The sequence below is a fragment of the Egretta garzetta genome, unplaced genomic scaffold (assembly GCF_000687185.1).
Source record: "Egretta garzetta isolate BGI_Z169 unplaced genomic scaffold, ASM68718v1 scaffold508, whole genome shotgun sequence".
Lineage (NCBI taxonomy): Eukaryota > Metazoa > Chordata > Aves > Pelecaniformes > Ardeidae > Egretta > Egretta garzetta.
In genome coordinates, this window is record NW_009260609.1 from 1,532,552 (window position 1) to 1,548,201 (window position 15,650).

The 15,650-nt window shown below is 42.4% G+C and overlaps 1 protein-coding gene across 1 annotated transcript in view; it reads right to left on the bottom strand.

The window, feature by feature from the left end:
- SYNE2 (spectrin repeat containing nuclear envelope protein 2) overlaps positions 1–15,650 on the bottom strand; it is a 181,869-nt gene that overhangs the window by 81,428 nt on the left and 84,791 nt on the right. Inside the window, 6 exon segments of the mRNA XM_009644870.2 lie at positions 575–808; positions 6,006–6,113; positions 6,776–6,895; positions 8,221–8,295; positions 8,908–9,102; positions 11,475–11,600. Of these exon segments, the coding sequence (XP_009643165.2) occupies positions 575–808; positions 6,006–6,113; positions 6,776–6,895; positions 8,221–8,295; positions 8,908–9,102; positions 11,475–11,600 (858 nt within the window).

Consider the following 15,650-nt stretch of genomic DNA (forward strand, 5'->3'; position numbering starts at 1 on the left):
AAGTGGCATGTCTGCACATTTTCTTTTAATCTGCATGACGGAGAAAAAAGCTGCATGCCAGGACTCCCACCCACCTCAGCCCCTCACGACAGTCCTGTTTTCCTCCACCCATTTTCACCAATGGGTACCACCCACTCCTTTCCTTCTGCTGCTATCCAGAGCAAGAGGCTGCCCTAGAAGTATGGCAGTAGGTCCAAATACTGCCACTGCTCACAGAGGGCAGAGGAAATGCCCCTGTCTTTTTATCTACACTGGCAGCTTTTTGCAAGGAGTGCAAAAGAAGAATTAACCAGCTTGGAAGCTATCTTATACAAAGCTTTAAAAATACTCAAGAGTTCTACCTAAATCCCCTGGATACATAAAGAGCCCAAGTCTAAAACCAGGTATTTTAACTAAGCCTTTGGAAAGCTGCACCTGAAACTGAACCCAAGCAGTTACCTGTTTTCTGTACAGTGTAATGAAGCTGATTAAGCAGAGAGAGGAGAAGCACCAAGCATAGCTTTTCTGCAGACACACACCCCAGGGAAGGACGACTTGTTTGAATGGCAGCGGCAAACTGACCGCTCCGTCTTACCTGGCAATCAGCAAGTTGCAGTTCCACCATCTGCTGCATTTTGGGGGTCTGGGGGTCTGACCTCAGGGACAATTTAGTTTTGTCTAGCCATTGTTCCAGCTCAGCAACCTGGGCCTGGCACACCTGGAGGATCGTTTCTGGCTCAGGCCTACCGCCATCCACCGCTTCCTCTGAGTCTCCTGCTTTCCCTCGAGAGCCCTGGGTGGTGTTGGGGACAGGAGGTGGCGTGTTGCTCTGTAGCAAAGCACATGAAAGAAACACAGTTATCTATCTGTTTTTTTCTTTCTTTTCTTCTTTCTTTCCCCTCCCCTTACCAGTAGGAAATATTTCATTTTCACACTCACAGAGCTCCGAAACCACTCTGCCACCGCGTTCCCAGATTTAAAAAAAAAAAAAAAAAAAAAAAAAAAAAAAAAGATTAAAAGAAATCAGCAGCCAGGCGATCCGGGATCTGGTGCAACAGGTTTCCAGGCAGCGATTTGCATTCGCACAGGTATACTTGAGCGCAGGGGAAGTGGGATGACTCACCATTAACTAGTTCTCCCCTGAGGAGAGATGTTTTTCTGTGGGAGTTAGATGCAAAAGCAACGCAGTTTAAAGCTGCAAAGCAAGCTGTTGGGCAACGCTTATAAACTACTTGCATGTTCAGTTCCAACAGTCAAATATGCTTTATTTGGGCTCTAGGTCACACAGGAAAAAAAACCAGTATATTTTTAAGTATGTCTGGTGTAATTCTTTCTTCTTTTTTGCCCTCCTTTAAGAAGCAATACTGCACACTTCCGTAATAAGGAAAAGTCTAAAGTACTTGGAGATATCAGCAGTTGCTTGGAAGGCTGTAAAGGTATGCATATACCTCCACACATGCAAATACTGGTACTTAGTAAGTAAATCAAGCACACCACCACAAGAACAAAACTACCAGTACTCTCCCACGGCTCTAGAGCACACATTCAGGCAACCGAGAAGGCCAGTGGTAGTGCACAAGCTTCATGCTAAAATGAGATTTGGCAGAAAATCAGAGAGCAAAAACGCATAGTTTCAGCTATGAATATCTTACTTTAATCATTACTGTTCTTGTTTGCCTCTGAGGTAGTATGGGACAGTGCCATCAAACAGAAAGTAAATCTGAGTACACAGATCCCAGAACAGTCTAAATATGTATACATTACTGAAGAAATAAAAAAGCACCATTTTACTTCAACCTCCACCTGAAATTTCTAGCTCTAGTTCTAAGCCTGTTTAGTTTAGTTCATTCCTTTAAATACCAAAACATTACACATGTATAATACTGTGCATGACATCCTTTCATCTCACCTATATATATACATAAGCATTTAGATTACACTTACGGCATGCTCTGCCCCTCCCTGGGTAGACATTGCTACTGTAGTAAACTTATCCCCTTCCTCTGCAGAAACTCAGATACATAATCAAATTAGTTCAATAAAAAAAACTGGTATCATCTGTGCAGGTATTTGTGCACACGTCATGCACTCATGTGCCAAGACCGAGACTGTGGAGGCACCATGGAGCAGATGGTTACCATGGCTCAGTTGCCAAACAGAACCATAGAATGGGTTGGGCTGGGTTGGACAGAACTTTTAGATGTCATCTAGTCCAACTGCCCCTGCAGTGAGCAGGGACATCTACAGCTAAATCAGGTTGCTCAAAGCCTCATCCAACCCGGCCTTGAATGTTTCCAGGGATGGGGCATCTTCCTCCTTTCTGGGCAACCCGTTCCAGTGTTTCACCACCCTCATAGTATAAAATGTCTTCCTTATGTCTAGTCTAAATGTACCCTCTTTTAGTTTAAAATCATTACCCCTTGTCCTATTGCTACAGGCCCTACTAAAAAGTCTGTCCTCATCTTTCTTTCTTATAAGTCCCCTTTAATTATTGAAAGGCTGCAATAAGATCTCCCCAGAGCCTTCTCCAGGCTAAACAACCCCAACTCTCTTCATAGGAAAGGTGTTCCATCCCTCTGATCATTTTTATGGCCCTCCTCTGGACCTGCTCCAACAGGTCCATGGCTTTCCTGTGCTGAGGCCCTCAGAGCTGGATGCAGTACTGCAGGTAGGGTCTCACCAGAGCTGAGCAGAGGGGCAGAATCACCTCCCTCAACCTGCTGGCCACGCTGCTTTTGATAAAGCCCCAGGATATGGTTGGCCTTCTGGGCTGTGAGGACACATTGCCGCCTCATGTCCAGCTTTTAATCCACCAGTACCCCAAAGTCCTTCTCCGCAGGGCTGCTCTCAACCCCTTCATCCCCCAGCCTGTATTGATATCAGGGGTTGCTCCAATCCAGGTGCAGGACCCTGCACTTGGCCTTGTTGAACCTCATGAGGTTCACATGGGCCCACTTCTCAAGCTTGTCCAGATCCCTCTGGATGGAATCCTGTCCCTCAGGCATGTCAGCTCAGCTTGGTGTCATCTGCAAATTTGCTGAGGGTGTACTCGGTCCCACTGTCTATGTCACTGATGAAGATATTAAACAGTACTGGTCCCCTGACGGACAACTCATCCCTGATCTCCATTTGGACATAGATTCGTTGACCACTATCCTCTGGATGTGACCATCCAACCAATTCCTCATCCACCAAACAGTCCATCCATCAAATCCATATCTCCCCAATTCAGAGAGAAGGATGTTGTGGGGGACCATGTTGAAGGCTTTATGGAAGTCCAGGTAGATGACATCCGTAGCTCTTCCCTTGTCCACTGAGGCAGTCACTTCATCATAGAAAGCCACTAGGTTGGTGAGGCAAGACCTGCCCTTGGTGAAGCCATGCTGGCTGTCTTAGATCACCTCCCTGGCTTCCATGTGCCTTAGCATAATTTCTAGTTGGATCTGTTCCATGATCTTCCCAGGCACGGAGGTGAGGCTGACAGGTCAGTAGTTCCCAGGGTCCTCCTTTCTACCCTTTTTAAAAATGGGTGCAATGTTTCCTTTCTTCCAGTCACTGGGAACGTCACATAACTGCTATGACTTCTCAAATATCATGGAGAGTGGCTTGGCAGCTGCATCAGCCAGTTCCCTGAGGACTCTGGGATGCATCTCATCAGGTCCCATAGACTTATGGATGTTCAGGTTCCTCACGTGGTCACAAACCTGATCTTCTCTTACAGTGAGAGGGACTTTGCTCCCCCAGTCCCCATCTTGCAGTCCATCCACTTGAGAGGTGTGGAAAGAGAGGTTGCCAGTAAAAACTGAGAAAAAAAAGTTGTTGAGTACCTCAGCCTTCTCCTCATCTGTTGTCACCAGTTTGCCAGTTGTGTTCATCGGGGTGGGAGGGAGGCTACACTTTCTTTGACCTTCCTTTTCTAGCTGACATACCTGTAAAAGCCTTTATTATTCTTTGCATCCCCTGCCAAGTTCAGCTCCAGCTGTGCATTGCCCTTCTTGGCCCCACCGCTACACAACTGGGCAGCATCCCTATACTCTTCCCAGGGTACCTGTCTCTGCTTCCACTGCCTATGCATTTTCTTCTTGTCCTTTACTTTGACCAGCAGGTCTCAATTCAGCCATGCCAGTCTCTTGCCTTCTTTTCCTGATTTCTTACACTTGGGGATCAAGACTTTTTGCACCCTAAGGAAAGCATCCCTAAAGATCTGCCAGTTCTGTTCTGCTTCCTTGTCCCTGAGGGCAGTTTCCCAGGGGGTCCTTCCCTAAGAGAAGGGTCTGTCCAGCATTTTGGACCCTCTGTTTCCCTATGTAGGGGAGTCACCTACAACTATAACCCATCTTTTCTTTCCCATCCAGTAATTCAGATGTTTTTCTGAATCCTAAACTGTGATTTTGGCTGCTATAACTGAATTGGGAAGCAGGTATGTTTGCATGTGAGGGACAACATATCAGAGGAAGGAAATGGTATTGTTTAGCAATCACTAAGATAGTAAGAATTAATTTTAGCATGCAGTTAAGCTCTAAGTGGGGAACATAAATATAATAAACTTCATAAAACTCTACACATGTACGCATCTCTAGGGAAAACAAATAGATTTACCATTTGTAAAAACAAATTTCTTCCTGTCTCCAAATAGTAATTGATCTTGTAAATAAATCATTTAACAAAAAAATGTATAAAACCCACTCGCTGCAGGGAGTTGTGTAGCATATGGAAATGTCACGGTGTAGCAAAACACTGAAGTGGAAAAGATGTTGCAAGCAAAAAAGCTGTCCGGTGTGGTTTGAGAAAGGGTGCCTTCTCTAAAAAACATGTCTACTTGAGCAGAGAAGGACCCTGGCTCACAGCCTGACAGCACTCTCTCCACAGACCTGCTGTGTCCAGCTCAAGAAACTGCTCCACTGAACTTTTGTGTCACTGGGTCCGACAGGCTGTGGGTGCCCTTGAAGCCGAGACACTGACAAAACACAGCAGTGGCACACAGAGCTGCCAGAGGGGTGTATCTTGTCTCGTAAGGCTGCTGGAAACCCAGAATGTTCAGCTGGAGGTTAAGTCTCTTAAAGACAAGTGTATAAATTCCCATTATCCTCAATGGAGATTTAGTCTGTGCAGCCAGGGGTTCGGTTTAGCCTAATACAGACAAGTAGTGCGAGCTCAACTGAACTGCTCGCTGTGCTTGGGATCTGCAGTCACTACATCTCCTGCTGCTGCAAAGGGAGCTTAGACATGCCCTGCACGTGCAGAGACCAACAGCATCACAGCATAGCAGAGATAAAACACACAGAGAGACCACACATACAATTATGTCATCTGTAATACACTCACACGAGGACCTTCCTTTAATACCAACACAGAATATATTGTGCTGCTGGCTGGGTTTTAATAGTTTGCTATGGCTTTTTAACTATAAATTAAAGGCTAAGTATGATGGAAGGAGTGGGGGGAATAGGAGACAAAGTGACCTGGGGGCCTGCTCCTGCCCCAGGTAATGCAGGATTCTGTCTTCTTCCATGCTCTAAAACCCAGGAAGAGCTGAGGCTGCTCGGCTACCTGCCTGCTGCTCCTGCTTCCTGGAGCATTCATGTCTGCCTCCATACACTCTTTTGTATATAGCCTATAGGCTGCTGCCCACTCCTCCCTTAGCCTGTGCATACCTTTTACAAAGCAGCAACATATAGGAGTGTCAATCTCCTTAATTTCTCATTTAACTGCCACTTTAAAATCCCATACTTGATGTACGTTTACATCACTTGAGCCCCTCCGTTTCATGCCTGTATGAACACCTGAAAATACTCCATTTTGTTCCCTAGTAAATTGCATTTTCAATGAGCAAACCAAAATGTATTTATTATTACCCAAAGCAGCAATATGAAGAGGCCTACAAAGGGTTGTAGGTATCCTACCACATCATAAATACTACAACAAACTCCAGTAACATAACCATAACAGAACAGGGCCTCTGTCAACTAAGTACAACGAGTTCAGAAGTGCACCTTGTTCAGCCTACTTCAGGCCTTCAAACTCACCATAGCCTGACTGCCGTCACCTGTGCCAGGGCCTTCAGTGCTCTGCAAAGTTTGCATAGATGTTTCCTCACCACATTTACTGTGTGTTTGCATTATCTCATCAGCATCCTGTAGAGAGAGAGGCAACAGTGGAAGTATTCATGTTGTTATTGCATTGTTGTGCTAGAGAAGCCTCAAAGGGCAGCAGCCACTCAACCTATAGCGGTCCTGGCCCAAGAGTATTCACAGAGGGAAGTTCTCTTATGTCTGTAACACTGATATACAGAAACTAACAATTGCAGGTATCACAACATTATCGAGATAGCATTCGGAACAGAGCAGACTGCCACCAAAATTGTAGCTGATTGGGTGTCTTAGAAGCTGATCTTCTCACGTACAAGGAGAACCCCTTCCACAAATCACCTACCAATAAAATGCACATTTTACAGCCTTTCCAGGAATTAGTGAAACAAATTGGTGCTACCGAATGTGCATTTCTATCTTTGGCGTTTTTGTCAGGCTAGAAGAAATTAATACAGGATCACAGAATCATTCAGGTTGCAAAAGACCCTTAAGGTCATTGACTCCAACTAATAAGTGCAACAGGAAAAGAGATTTTAAATAGCAAGATTTAGCATGATATGGAAGATGGAGGACCTGAATAAGGCCATCATACCCTGCACTTCCACAGTTCTCTTGCTTTGCAGACTTCAGCAATATCTAGGACTTGTGCAGATCTTTTCCACAAAGATGAGTTCCCATCCCCGTGGAGATAAACCTGAGTGCATTACCTGAATGACGCCATCCGACAAGGTACCAGAAGACCAAGAGGTTGCACTGTCTTCCTTGTGCCTTTCATCATCTCTTTCTGAAGGCCAAAAGCTTGCATCTTTCTCTGTGGCTGTACTTCCCTTTGAAAGCAGTAACAGGCTCAGCATTAGCTTGTGAACAAGAAGCTCAGATATTCCTTCAGGCAATGTAAACTACTGCAAAACTTTAGTAACACTTTGCTCTATTTCTTCCTTGTTTATCTATCTTTATTGTGTTTCCCAAATCCCACCTCTTCCCTTGATTTATAGCTCTGCTGCAAGATCTCAGAGTATCCTCTTGGTTTTCACATTATTTAAAAAAAAAATAATAAAAAAAAATAATCAAGAAACACGCTTTCTCCCGTCCTGTCCCCCCAAAAGTCCTGTATGTAAAGAAAACTGCACCAATGAAGGTGCAGAATCAGAAACTTTGAAACTGAAGTGACTGGATCAGAGTAGTAAGACACCACCTTTATCCAAGCTGTTTGGGCTTCTTTGCACTGTCTAGCCACGGAGTTTCATCCTTGCTTAGCTTAAAGCAACCTCTCCAATACTCTATTACCCCTTTGCCACACTTCCTTTTGATTCTTGTTGCAAGGATGTAGCAAAAAGGCTAATTAATATCCACAGCAAGGACTTCAGAGAAATGGAGTTTCTTCCAAACCTGGTTGAGGGCATGGTCCCTCCCAGGAGATGCAGATGACAGTAATCAGTCACTAACAGCCTAGGCAGTCTGTGAACTGCTGTGCAAGCGAGTAGCTAGGCTACAAGCTCACCAGCACTTCTGCACATCCCTGATTTCATTCAAATACATCTTGTTTAGTCCCTAGGGTGCATGAAAGTGTACAGAAAGTTTAATGGATTTTTTTATTTTTTCCGAAAGCGATTAACTTTATCATGCAGCTTTACTCCCAGCTTTGATCCCCTGCAGTTCACCTGGGCATTCAGACTCTCCAGATTCAGAGCAACCTGTTGAGCAGTGTCTCCTAGTTTCTCCCATTCTCCCAGAAATCTCTCCTATCTTAACTTCATTCCCAATAGTCTGATTGTGCCCTTTTTTGCTTAAGATTAAACATACAAATGATTTGGTTGTTTGTTTTAAGTTTTAGCACTTCAGAGGCTGTCTAATTCTGTCTGAACCCCACCCCCACATATAAACATTGGTATTTAGGCCTGTATTTTGCCACTAACACTCCCCTGAAGGGGGTATTACTGTATAAGCAATCCCACCAAAAGCAGGATCACACATCACAGAATGAGGTGCTGTGTAATATTGGTAGGCTGGCTCGAGTATCTGCCTGCAGTGATAACGGATATTTCAATTTGTTCTGAAGTATTTCGGATTTGCACATTTTTCGTAATTTGTCCTGTACCAAAATCTTGTATCTTACATATACACCTGTATATAAGATACATACTGAACTCACCTTGCTGTGGAAAGAATAGTCTTCTGATTCTTCATCTAAGGAAGGCAGAAGAGACATCATCCCTCTTTTTTTCAGCTACAAAAATACACACACAGAGACAGACCAATTATTTATGACAAGAACAGTAAAAGCCTCTTCTGCCTGTAAACCAAAAGAAAGTTACCACTTGGGGTCCACTTTTGGAGAAGCACTGAACATCTGCCACCCTACATTAAAGTTATTAAAAGCTGCAGGTACTAAGCACCTCTGAAAATTTGGACTCTTTTCTATGCTGTAATGTTTCAAAATCACAGCTATAATTTGGACAAATGTCATTTTGCTCCATGAAAAGAATTTTCTGAAAGTCCCAGAACAACTGATTATCAGGAAAACTACACATTGAACATTTTGCTGTTGATTGCTTGATGCAAACTTCATGTTGGATCTGCTCATGCTAAAAAAAAAAAAACCAAAACAAAAAAACCCAAACCAAACAGAAGCACACCACTCTCCTGCCTTCTCCTAGACATGCATCATACTCAGTCCTTCTGGGACCTTTCAGAAGCACAAAGGGGAGGAGAAGTAGCATTGATTCACAGCTGCAGAAGTGCTCATCTCTCACATGCCACTCCTCCTGGAGGAAGAAGGGTTATTTACCTTCCCTCTTTGGCTCTTGGGTAAGTGATCACAACCTGGTTCTCCACTTACCTGCTGACCAGAAACATCAGTCCCAATCAAGTCACTTTGTGCTAATACAGAGGCTGTGGGTTCATCTCCTGATTCAGGCACTTCTTGCTGTAAGCGCTGGTGAAGCTCAGACATTGAATTCTTCGTCTCGGTAAGGATATCTTCCTTTCTTTGGCACAGCTTTATGATTTCTTCTTTTACAGCTTCCATTTCTCCCTAAGAAACAACAACATCTGTAAGCATCCATTTTTCTTACTTAACCAAGATGATAACAGATGATACCAGTCATGCATCTTACTGGGACGGGGGCTATTTTCCCTTTTTCCTTTTTCAGAGCATGGGGACAGTTCCCCATTGTCACTGCAGAAAATGTCCAGATACACGCAAAACAGCAGCAATGGATTCAGCTCAGGACAGCACTTGCCATCTGTAATGCAGAAGTTGGTAGTCTGGAGGGAAATGTGAAAGGCTGGATAACTAATTCTAACTAGGTCCTGGATAGCCATGGGAATACGAGTTTCCTTCAGGACACAGGGAATGTAGGTGGGTTACATTACTCTGTGGGTCAGAGCAGGGGATGTTACTTCCAACTACCTTCTCTGGAAACCTGAACCAAAACACTTGGGGTAGCCTTGATGAGGGCAAAGACAGCAGTAAGGGTAGCTCAGGGATGAGTCTTCTTGGCTGAAGCTGGCCTAAAAGAAGGAAACAAACCATTCGGTAGGTTTTATTGACATGGCTAGGGCCAAAACTATCCCATGTCTTTGAATGTGATATTGGGAGCAATGGTCCCCAATGAAGTACAAGGAAAATATTTAATGTTCTGCAAGGATTAAACAATAATCCAAGTAACTCTGCACTAACAAACGGGAAATAAATCTGTCTTGGTCTCCTCCCTGGCCATGACAATTGTTTTAGCCAGTGTTCTGCCCTTATAGCTTTTTGCTAGGGCCTTTCCTTACCACCCAGTCTCCAGGTAAGCAAAGCAAGCACAACAAATAACAGGGTAAGACAGGGCAAGGAATAAAATGCCCTACTCCCTTCATTACTGAAAATTCTAAAGCTCTTTAAAGCTCATTGTTGCTTGCTCAGAAAATTGAAACGTGGCTAAATATCCCATTGCACGCTGGGCTTAGTCCATCAGAGCAAGCTTTGATGCTAGGCTTGAAATAGGAACAGCATTGATGTTCCATCATGGTATGAATAATGCTATGCAAGTAGTAATCTGTGACAGATGAAAACAGTAAGACTGCTGGTTCTGTCTCAACTACAGCTTCTTCTGTTAATAACGCTAGTGTGGCTGCATGACAGGGAAGGTGGAGGCAGGAATCTGAGCAAATTTTCAAAGGACGTGGGAACTCTGCTCAGACAAGGATGTTTTTTTCTTTTTGTACACTCAAAAACACAAGGTAAGATCTTCCAAAGGTAGAGGCAAGAAAAAGTCATTGGAATGAAGGAAGAGACATCCATGATAATCTGGCATATTTTTATAAATGTCCACTGAGAACAGTATTTCATTTTGTTTCATTGCAGGAGGAGACTTTACAGCATACATTTACCAGCTATCGCTTTGCAAACTTAACTAGCTAACCACCTCCTCTGAAACCAGACCTTTATTAACATCACTTCTTCACCTGAAGCCCCTCAGTAAGACGGGCAATTCCACTGCCCACTTCTATTCATGAAATGCTACAATTGTGAAACAGGTTTTCTTCTAAAACAAGAGCTATTAAACACAAAGTCCTACACTCAAAAACAAGTAAGAATCAGGAAATGAGTCATGCTTAGTACTAGCATCAAGCCTGCAACATCCAACCACCTGAAAACAGAGCAGCTATGTACTTAGGAGCCTACCAAGCGATTATAGTTATTAGGCAAGTACAATGTATGTGTATTAACTTCATTGTGACTGACTGCAAAAAGCTGAGCATTTCACAGGCACTTTATAAATAGTTATTACACTTAATTAGTAATTTCCTGACTTCTACAGTGCTGTCCTTAAAACACATCTTATTTTTGCATTATATAATCAATTCATCCATTACAGAAAGCAGCTGACTGCAGGCAGAAAAGCAACACGTTTACCAGTTGATGAAAACAGTGTGGCAGTGAGGATGAGGAAAGGAGTCTAAAGAATCTAACCCTAACCAGAATCACCAACAGTACCATTGCATGGTCAGTGATCAGAATTGGACTCAGTTCTCTCCGTATGCGCTATCCCAAGTTGCTACCTCAGCAACGATAGCAGGACGCTGAGCACAGGCAAGCTATCAGTGCTGCATATTGTTTCACCGAAAGCGCTGTCAGCTGTCATGAAAACAGAACCCAGTTTTCCTTAGAAGCTGATATAGGTACAAATGACACATCAAAGTCAATAAGGAGTATATTATGAAAGATATACCCAATCTGCAAACTAATCTTATTTGTAATATCTCTTACATATGTGTGGTCACACCATGACATTCAATTGCTTGCTTGACTGTGACAGGGAGGGGAAGCACACTGCTGTTTCTCAGTGTTCTCCGTTGTCATGATTAGTGTTAGTCAGGACAAGTAACAGACATGAGAGAGAAAACAATAAAACCCACCTCTGGACAATGAGTCTTCTGAGCCAGGGGTTGATCTTCATTTGATATTTCAACCAAGTGGTTCTTTAAGAATTGTTTCAACTTTTCAATTTCTTGCTCACACTCTTCTGTTTTCTTTACAGCTTCCTGTGAAATAGTAGTTCTCATAAATCATTTTGAATTCACTAGTCAGTAATGCAACAAACTTATACTGAAGAGTACTGAAGCCTCCTTTGCATCTGTAGTTACATGTAAAAGAAATTGTTCTGCTAACTTTGCAGAACCCTATCCTCATGAAGTTTATTATTCACTTGCTAAAGACAAACTGCTCTGTCCATAAATTGAAGTAAGGTGGGGTATTCTGCCTACGAGCACATCTTTGCTTACTCCAGAGTACAGCTACAAATTTGGCTATAAAATGCAAATGGAGCATATTTCATCACATTGACTACAATTTGCAACAGGTTGGAAAAAAAAAAGAAATTACAGGTTTCATATCAAGTTAGAAAACCTACCTGGTTTTTATTGGTGCTCAGGTCTTTACTGCCAGCTAGTTCTGCACTAACTGAAAATGAACTGTGCTGTGCACCAGGCAGACACTGCAGCTCAGAGGATAAGCCAACCACAGTATCTCACAATTTGAATACTTCCTATAAAAATGGTAAGTATTTCCACTTTGTGTGAGCTTCCTCTTCTTACATGACTTATAGGAAAACATATTACATGTTATAAACAGTCACATCACTTTTACTCAATTGACAGTGACAGCAAATTTTTATCAACCCCCATGCTTTACTGTTCATGCAGAAATCAGCAATTTCCCCCCCCCCATATTGTTCATGTTTGTCAGCCACAGCCTGTCACGATGTCTCAGGTAATTAAGGAATTGTTATATCCACAAATCAGAATATTTTGTGAAAACATTTAATTTGCAGAACATTTGGAGGCTCTGTGTTTTCTGACCCATGGACTGAGAACCAAAGAATGTCCAAGGACTATTCCTTGGGTGTCTGCAAAAGGTAATGAAGAAAATGCAGCCTATTGTCAACAGGCTTGAACTTACTCTGCTAACAGCAGCACCTGAACAGCCTGACAGGTTGAAAAATCTCTCTGCAAAGTGTGCACAGACTCTGCCTTTCAGAGCAAAGAGTCCCTCCTGTTACGAACAGTAGCAGTGCTGTTTCTGCAGTCACTTCCTGACGGTAGCACTCCCTCCCAGGAAAACACAAACTAATAAGGTTCTAAATGATTTATTTTTTTTTACTTACTGGTTTTAGAAGGAAGAAAACACTGTTTTCCCTGCTTAAAAAAAAAGCCAAACTGCAAACTGGAGAGGAAGGTATTTAATTGTAGACAGTAATCTTAATGCCATAGCTAAAGAAGCAGAGGAGGAAAAAAAGAGTAGGTCTTCTCCTGCTCAGTTTTAATGAGAAACTAAAAGTCCTTCTAAAAGAGAGATTCTCTTACCCATACCTTAGGTGACTTAGATCTGCGTTGAATGTTGCCCTCTGTTTTTTATTATGGCCTGTCAAGCACCACACCTATCACTCCCTAAATAACGTCATCAGGAAGAGGAGCTGGAAGCCACAGCTGCTTCTACTGGTTTTCTGTGCAAGAGAGCGGCAGTATCCACCTCCACATAAACAGCACTGTTTAGTAATAGGTAAAATGCACACTACCTCAAGTTTCCTAGACTAACTAAAGAATATGAAAACTCTGTATAGAGACCCCAATGTCTTCTCTCACAGGCCAATATGTGAATATAGCCACTTGCCTGAAGATAACTCATCTAATTCCCTGCCTTCCACCTAGGGGCAAAAAGATCTCATTTTATCCTTTTGCTCATACAACATAAATTATGCCGTATATGTGGGACTGAGTCTCTTCTCAGAACCGTTGCCTCTCTTTTCAGTTATTTCCTGCTTAACAGTTGCTCTTTGCTTTTCATATTGTGGTAATACTATAAGACCTATCCATGGAAAAGGCGCCCCTGCCGTAGTGTACATGCAGGCAGGCCTTGTAGTTGTTATGGAAGAGCTTACTAAAAACAAGCACAGTAAATAATCAAATATGCAAATACTGCCGCTCTCTTGCACAGAAAACCAGTAGAAGCAGCTGTGGCTTCCAGCTCCTCTTCCTGATGACGTTATTTAGGGAGTGATAGGTGTGGTACTTGACAGGCCATAATAAAAAACAGAGGGCAATATTGAACACAGATCTAAGTCACCGCAAATCTTGCCCCAAAGAATTTACACTACTTATTACAGATTTTGTTTCTGTTATACTTTTTCAGGTGTTACACTGTAACTTAATTCAACAAAAGTTACTAGTGCAATATCTGATTGCATCACAGATAGCAAAATACGGGCAAATGCATCCAAACACTAACATTTCAAAACTAATCCTCAGGAAGAAAACCCTATGTATGTATTTGTACAGGAAGCTTGCCTCCCATTTGCTTTCCTCTCTATCAGGATACTTACTACCTTTCTAATGCAGCACTCAAAATGCCATCCTTTGCTAGCTTTATCCTTTGTTATGCCTTAGCTGGTGCTAGACTTGTATTGTAGTACCGATGCTTTCAACCCATTGAACAGGACTGGAAAATCTTTTTTGCACAGTTTGACATCCTAGCGGCCAAGAATTGCAATTTTTCCAATCTGTTTTCTCACAAAGAAATTTCACTCAGCTACAGATTGTTGGATGCCTCTAAGATAAAGGCAAATGCAGAGTAAAAAAGGTTACAGCTGCTTCAAAAAGGAGAATAATCTAAAGCTTGAGCTAATGCTCCAAATAAGCCAGTTAGAAGTCTCACGGTAACACTTTATAATTGCAAAGCACCCTGTTTCTGATGGTTTTAAAGTGTTTTAAAAATTCTTGAGTATTTAATCTGGCAACTCTCTGAAAAAGTTACACTTTACCACATCCATTTTTCAGACATTAGAAATTGTATGGACTGGAAAAAAAAAAAAAAAGATTGTAGGGATTGTCTGGATCTCACATAGTCATTGCTTTTTTCTGAACTCCAAGCATGCATTACTCATGTAACATGTTTGAATTTTTCTCTTGCTGAAAATCAAAGATGGACATACACGTTTTAATTGACACTTGGTGTCTGCCTGGCCTTTGACATGCCTAGTAAGAAGTTAGATGTCCTAAAGCATTCTGCTTTACTGTAACTGATTTGGAAAACCAAATCAGCAAAGATATACTGTATCATTTTTCTATGTGCTGCTATCATCCTGCCGAGAAATGGATGAGTCCCATGAGAATTTTCATACCCCTGCTGATGTGGAAACATGCATAGCCGAACTCCAGATTGCCCCCAAGTAGATCTACCCTTGGCAATGGAGCGTGACACAGATATCCCTGAACGAAAATGTTCCTGCACTGGCACAACCACATCGGTCAATGAAGTGCTGTAGCGATACTACTTCAGATCTGGAGCCAGCACAGACATTTCTTAACTCATACTGCCCCATGAGTTAACGCTCACTGACCCCACCGGCATTGCCTTCTCCCACAGCCCAGTGTCACACCTATACTGTTGTATCACTTCTGTTTCCAAACCTGGTCTGTCCAACAGCATCTCCAAGCCCCCTGCCATATGTTCACTTATGCAGACACATCCTTGCATGGGACCTTCTGAGGGCAGGAGTTGGCCTGCCCCAAAACAATGAATTATCCAAGCGACAGCAGTAGAAAATGGTCACTTTCCTGGCTCACTGATTTGGGAATATCACCTTTACTAAAGACCTGCTGTTAATTGTCAGCAATTTCTATCTAATGGCTGTCCACAAAGAATTTCATGTTGAAGATACGTTTACGGACTTGAACATTGCAGATGTGAGCACCTGCATATAACATTGGACTTCAATCATCAGGTGTGCAAACCTCGGTCATAAGACACTTGGGCCTTCATTTCTTCTACAATATGCTAAAACACATGGTGTCAGTTGTGACTGAACAGGAAAACTGAAATGGATTTCAAGACTATCCAGTGTGCCTTGCTGTAGTATCAAATTACACAGGAAAAAAAAAAAATCCCCAAACCATTACATAGAAGACAAAGTAGGCATACTATATGCCTGTAAAACAATATTGTTTAGTGATCAAAATTATTATAAAATAAAGGTGGTTTAGGTGACAGTAAAAAAAAAAAAAAAAAAAAAAAAAAAAAAAAAAAAAAAAAAAAAA